Here is a 6,015-nt window from a genome sequence, read left to right on the forward strand (position 1 = left end):
AGTATATTCGGAAATAAATTTTACTGGGTACAGGTACAGGTAACTACCAGTTAACTATAAATAACTTAAGTAGATTGATCAACATCGTCATGTGGTAAACCCAGGAATGCAAATTGTGCATGCGTAGTGAATTGTATATATTTGATATATAAAATTATCAATCTACTTGCGTTGTTTATAGTGTGTATATCGTTATGTCACCTATTTTCGCGATGTACTTTCGATTTCACATCGCGAAATTTTATTACCGAATATACTGAAAATATGAACTTTTTTCAAGTAATGTAATATACCAGTCGTGATATTTTAATCAATATAAACTAATAATTGTAAAAAACAAGAATATCAGTGACACTGATGGATGCTCCCCAATGATGCGCTTTGTAAATCTATGTGTTAATAACCACCTAAGAAAATCTATTATTAGCCTCGGTGACCTTGACCTTGATCCCAGTGACCTCAAACCTCATCAAAAGGTAGAGGTCCATGCAAGGTACCTACATGCCAAATATGAAAGAGATCGGTAAAGAATTGAAGGTGCTATTCGAAACTGTAACAAAAGTGTGACGGAAAAATCTATTATTTGCATCGGTTACCTTTACCTTGACCCCAGTGACCCCAAACCTCATCAAAAGGTAGAGGTACATGCAAGGTACGTACATGGCAAATATGAAAGAGATCGGTAAAGTATTGAAGGTGCAATGAGAAACTGTAACAAAAGTGTGACGGAAAAATATATTATCAGCCTCCTTGACCTTGACCCCAGTGACCTCAAACCAAATCAAAACGTAGAGGTTCATGCGAGATACCTACATGCCAAATATGAAAGAGATCGGTAAAGAATTGAAGGTGCTATGAGAAACTGTAACAAAAGTGTGACGGAAAAATCTATTATTAGCCTCGGTGACCTTGACCCCAGTGACCTCAAATCTCATCAAAAGGTAGAGGTCCATGCAAGGTACCTACATGCCAAATATGAAAGAGATCGGTAAAGTATTGAACGTGCTATGAGAAACTGTAACAAAAGTGTGACGGAAGGAAGGAAGGAAGTAAGGAACTACAAACTGGCAAAAATATTTCGTGGAGCATTAAAATACGGTATTTTAGAACTTTTCTTTCTCCGTCAATCGCGGTTTACGGTCCCTTTAAATACTTGGCCTTAAAGGCATAATACACATGCACTAACATTGATTTCATGATAACCGTCAAGTCCTTGAAGCAAGCTTAGCGAGTCGTTTACCGAGAGACGCTTATGTAAATAACCCGACACCGGAACACACGCCGTGATAGCTTGTCGCTGTACCTGTGACCTGGTGATTTAAAAGATACAAAGGTAAGAATGTGTGCATTTTTATGATTTCAGTCTGTGTTGAAGATAGATTTGCACTGGAGTTGCATAATTTAAAGCTACAGCTGCACGTTGCTTTTTAATAGTAGTTTTATCATGTTTACATATAACACTTGATGCAACTGTTCATCACGTGAATTTCTATACTTCCGCTACCGGTAAAAACATTGTGGTATAAATAACTTTACAAAATAGCAACATGCAGATACTTTTAGAGAAAACGAATAGACACTGCAATGGCCTGTTTTAGTGTATATGTATAACACACATCATATTCGTCGGTTGTGTTTTATGCTGAACATTATATACAGTTACATGTTCAATATTTCATAACAGTTTAATTAATTGTCATCAAGAAATTAAATATATATAATAACATAATTTAGTACCTGCTGTTTATATTGAATGAATATTGCATTTTGCCAAAACCTTGATCAACCGAACACCTCTGAAAACCGAACAATGAACCGTTTCCCGACTCTTCTCGGTTTAGACAGGTTTCAGTGTATTCATATTTTGAGTGGTTATATTATATTTAAGAAAAACGCTTATACAATATGTGATCAGCCGTAGGTAAATGTAAAATACTCAGAGACTTAACATCGAATTGTAACTAGTTGCATTGAAATCCTATCAGTATCGTATTATTCAACATATACTAGTATAATTTCGAAAAAAGCTCAAATACGCTAACAGAAAACTAAAATATAACATACGTGGACAGGAGCTATTTATTTTGCAAATTTATTTATGAAAGCATGAAGCATGAAATTTTAAGCAGGATGAGCGATTGTTTTTCTAGCGTTTGACCTATTGCCCTAGACAATCCATTGTCTTGACTGTTACAAACAATTGTTTCTCTTTTAAAGGTCTGAACAGTCCCCTATCAACTAAGAATCGGATATGGGGTAATAATGTCAGTGGAAGTGTGCGCGAATCTGCATAAAGAAAGGCATGTTTTACCTATTCAGTTTGTATTCCTTGAGCTTAGTTTCAACGTGCAAATATTTTCCTTACTCTCTGGCAGGGAATGACGTCAGTGACTTTCAAGACTAACAACGCGCTGGGAGACTGTCCGGGGATGATGCACGGGGATCCCGAGAAATCTAAAATGGGCCTCGTGGTGGTGCAGGTGAGTAATAAGGCTTAACGCATACAGATTGTGTTAAAATATACGGAATAATATTTCTGGACACCAGTGGTACCAGTCTAAAATGAAACGATTTAGGGTGATGCGTCGTGTCCCTTGAAATAACAGCATATATGTACCAAATGTCAATATGCGCAAACAAGTAAACACGTAATTAAAAAAAATCTTCATCAATGAACAGTTTGATTTTTATTGTCGCATTTATAGTTAACAAAAATAGCATGTATATTTTCAGTCTATCGTAATAGATTGACACATTAAGCCCTACATCAGTATCGCGCTTCTTTTCATATGAGAAATATTGGGAGAGTTATGTTGAACAAGAATATGATACGTACTCCGGGAAAGCGTGACTTAAAGGGATCTTTTCACGCTTTGGTAAATTGACAAAATTGAAAAAAGTTGTTTCAGATTCGTAAGTTTTCGTTTTAGTTATGATATTTGTGAGGAAACAGTAATACTGAACATTAACCATGCTCTAATATAGCCATTATATGCATCTTTTGACGATTTGAAAACCTAAAAATTATAAAGCGTTGCAACGCGAAACGATTGAATAATTTGGAGAGTTCTGTTTTTGTCGTTAAATTTTGTGAAACTACGAAGATTGCTTATATAAGGTATAAAATACGTCACGGATGTGTACTAGGCGGAATAGCTCAGTAGGCTAAAGCGTTTTTACTTCAGGACTCTGGCAGGACTCCAGGGGTCACTGGTTCGAAACCTGCTCCGGGCAATGTTCTTTTCCTTTTTTTATTTTTTTTTTTCTTGATTTTTTACTGGAGCTTTTACGATCCAATGTTTACATTTATCAATATAAAGCATTTAATGAATAATTTAAAAAAATGCCAAAATCTGTGAAAAGGCCCCTTTAATGCATGTGAAAAGTGTCGCACAGTATATGTGTAATTTCTGGGAGGACACTTTCCGCCTAGACTGGATTTTCGTAACGAAGAGACTTCATTTACGTGACAAATTCCATAAAATCGGAAATTGTCGTCCCTGATAAGCCTCCGTGGACTGCAAATTCTAATCTTGAACAACACTTTAAGCACAAACATTAAGCCCCAGTTTTCCATAGCTCGGTTTATTCAGTTCGATATTACATGTCTTGTTCATCAGGAATGGTGGGGAATGAACGAACAGATCATCGCACGCGGCAACGAGCTCGCGAAAATGGGTAATTTCGTCACGCTGGTTCCCGACCTGTACCGTGGTAAAGTGGCAACGGATCACGAGGAAGCCGGGCACCTAATGGGTGGTCTTGACTGGGCCGGGGCTGTAGAGGACATCCGGGGCGCCGCGCTGTTCCTTATGGGCAAAGGTTGCAGAAAGGTATCCCTGTTTTCTATGTTAACACAATTCGAACGGTGAAGTTATTTTAGCATTTATTTTTGTCTCGCATAAGCGCATATAACCCAGGATATATAATCCGTTGCCATTACATTATACATGAATTATCTTGAAGCTGCGGATGATAAAAGTACTGGCTTGTTCTAATGTTGAGTGCAGTACTTAGCGACTAACTTTACCTGTCAAATGTTGTAGTCAAAATGTTTGATAACTGTGAGACACTTTGGGTGGGAAATGGCTTCTGATCGAAGTCCCTCGGGTAAGAAAGTGAAATATTATCATATATTACTATTACTTCAATAACAGGTAGGCGTCACAGGCTACTGCATGGGCGGTGCTTTGAGTATCGCAGCGGCGGCGCTAGTCGGGGAGTTGTCGGCGGCTGCCCCCTTCTACGGCACCCCGAAGGAGGAGCTCTGTGACGTCAAGACAATCAACATCCCGTTACAGGCGCACTTTGGGGAACTGGACACTATCGCCGGCTTTTCCGCCCCGGAAGATGCGCGCGCGTTTGAGGCGGCCATGGCTGGAAAGAACAATTTCGAGTTCTTCATGTACCCAACGGGTCACGGGTTCACCAATCCGAACAACAAGGAAAATTACAATAAAGAGTGCGCCGATCTCGCGCTTTCAAGGACAGTGGATTTTATGAAGAAGCATCTCAGTTCTGCTCGACTCTAAAGGGTGAAATCGGTGTACTAGTACAGCTATAACTTTTAGTCGTAGATATGCCCTTAACCAAGCAAAGGAACGTCAGACTTTATTTTCTTTTTGTCAAATAAATGTATGCATGTACCTGCAAATAGAAAAATAGTGTAAGAGTTGAGTTGAAGCTCTTTAAGCACGACAGGGCTTCCAAAAAGTACATTGTATTTCTTTGGTAAGACTGTTACTTAAACAGGGTTTGCAAGGATAGAATTATTTTTAGCTCATCTATTTTTTGAAAAAAAATTATGAGCTATTGTCATCACCTTGGCGTCGGCGTCGGCGTCGGCGTTGGCGTTGGCGTCGGCGTCTGGTTAAGTTTTGCGTTTAGGTCCACTTTTCTCAGAAAGTATCAATGCTATTCCATTCAAACTTGGTACACTTACTTACTATCATGAGGGGACTGGGCAGGCAAAGTTAGATAACTCTGGCGTGCATTTTGACAGAATTATGTGCCCTTTTTATACTAAGAAAATATATAACTTTGGTTAAGTTTTGCGTTTAGGTCCACTTTTCTCAGAAAGTATCAATGCTATTGCATTCAAACTTGGTACACTTACTAACTATCATGAGGGGACTGGGCAGGCAAAGTTAGATAACTCTGGCGTGCATTTTGACAGAATTATGTGCCCTTTTAATACTTAGAAAATTGAAAATTTTGGTTAAGTTTTGTGTTTAGGTCCATTTTATTCCTTTAGTATCAAAGCTATTGCTTTCATACTTGCAACACTTACTAACTATCATATGGGGACTGTGCAGGCAAAGTAATGTAACTCTGACTGGCATTTTGACAGAATTATGTGCCCTTTTTATACTTAGAAAATTGAAAATTTGGTTAAGTTTTGTGTTTAGGTCCACTTAATTCCTACAGTATCAAAGCTATTGCTTTCATACTTGCAACACTTATTAACTATCATAAGTTGACTGTGCACGCAAAGTTATGTAACTCTGACTGGCATTTGGACGGAATTATGGGCCCTTTATACTTAGACAATTGAAAATTTGGTGAAGTTTTGTGCTTTGGTCCACTTTACCCCTAACGTATCATAGATATTGCTTTCATACTTGGAACACTCGCAAACTATCATAAGGGTACAGTAAAAGGACAAGTTGCATAACTCTGGTTGTCATTTTTAAGGAATTATGGCCCTTTTTTTACTTAGTAACTTTGAATATATGCTTAAATTTTGTGTTTCGATCCACTTTACTTAAGTATCAAGGCTATTGCTTTCAAACTTCAAATTCTTTCATGCTATCATGAGGTTACTGTACCTGGCAAGTTGAATTTTACCTTTACCTTTGAATGACCTTGACTCTCAAGGTCAAATTATTAAATTTTGCTAAAATTGCCATAACTTCTTTACTTATGATTAGATTTGAATGATACTTTGACAAAACTACTCTTATCTGACATACCACAATAGACTCCACCCAAACCATCCCCCGTGCCCTCCCCCCC

General features: G+C 38.0%; 1 protein-coding gene across 2 annotated transcripts; it reads left to right on the plus strand.

The window, feature by feature from the left end:
• Positions 1–1,189: 1,189 nt before the first annotated feature.
• LOC127832050 (protein usf-like) lies at positions 1,190–6,015 on the plus strand. Of its 2 annotated transcripts, XR_008026656.1 has the most exons (5): positions 1,190–1,333; positions 2,376–2,480; positions 3,621–3,833; positions 4,158–4,887; positions 5,062–6,015. XR_008026656.1 is itself a non-coding variant. In XM_052357194.1 (4 exons), the coding sequence occupies exons 2-4, from the start codon at positions 2,379–2,381 to the stop codon at positions 4,530–4,532; spliced, it is 690 nt and encodes a 229-aa protein (XP_052213154.1). In that variant the 5' UTR covers positions 1,190–1,333; positions 2,376–2,378; the 3' UTR covers positions 4,533–6,015. The 2 variants fall into 2 exon arrangements, 1 of the variants encoding a protein (XP_052213154.1); XM_052357194.1 differs by having other exon boundaries at positions 4,158–6,015.

Source organism: Dreissena polymorpha, chromosome 5 (genome assembly GCF_020536995.1).
Source record: "Dreissena polymorpha isolate Duluth1 chromosome 5, UMN_Dpol_1.0, whole genome shotgun sequence".
Lineage (NCBI taxonomy): Eukaryota > Metazoa > Mollusca > Bivalvia > Myida > Dreissenidae > Dreissena > Dreissena polymorpha.

Coding starts and splice junctions, on each gene's coding strand:
- LOC127832050 (XM_052357194.1), top strand. CDS start 2,379: ATGACGTCAGTGACTTTCAAGACTAACAACGCGCTGGGAGACTGTCCG. Junction 2,481..3,620: donor TGGGCCTCGTGGTGGTGCAG/GTGAGTAATAAG, acceptor CTTGTTCATCAG/GAATGGTGGGGAATGAACGA. Junction 3,834..4,157: donor TGGGCAAAGGTTGCAGAAAG/GTATCCCTGTTT, acceptor CTTCAATAACAG/GTAGGCGTCACAGGCTACTG.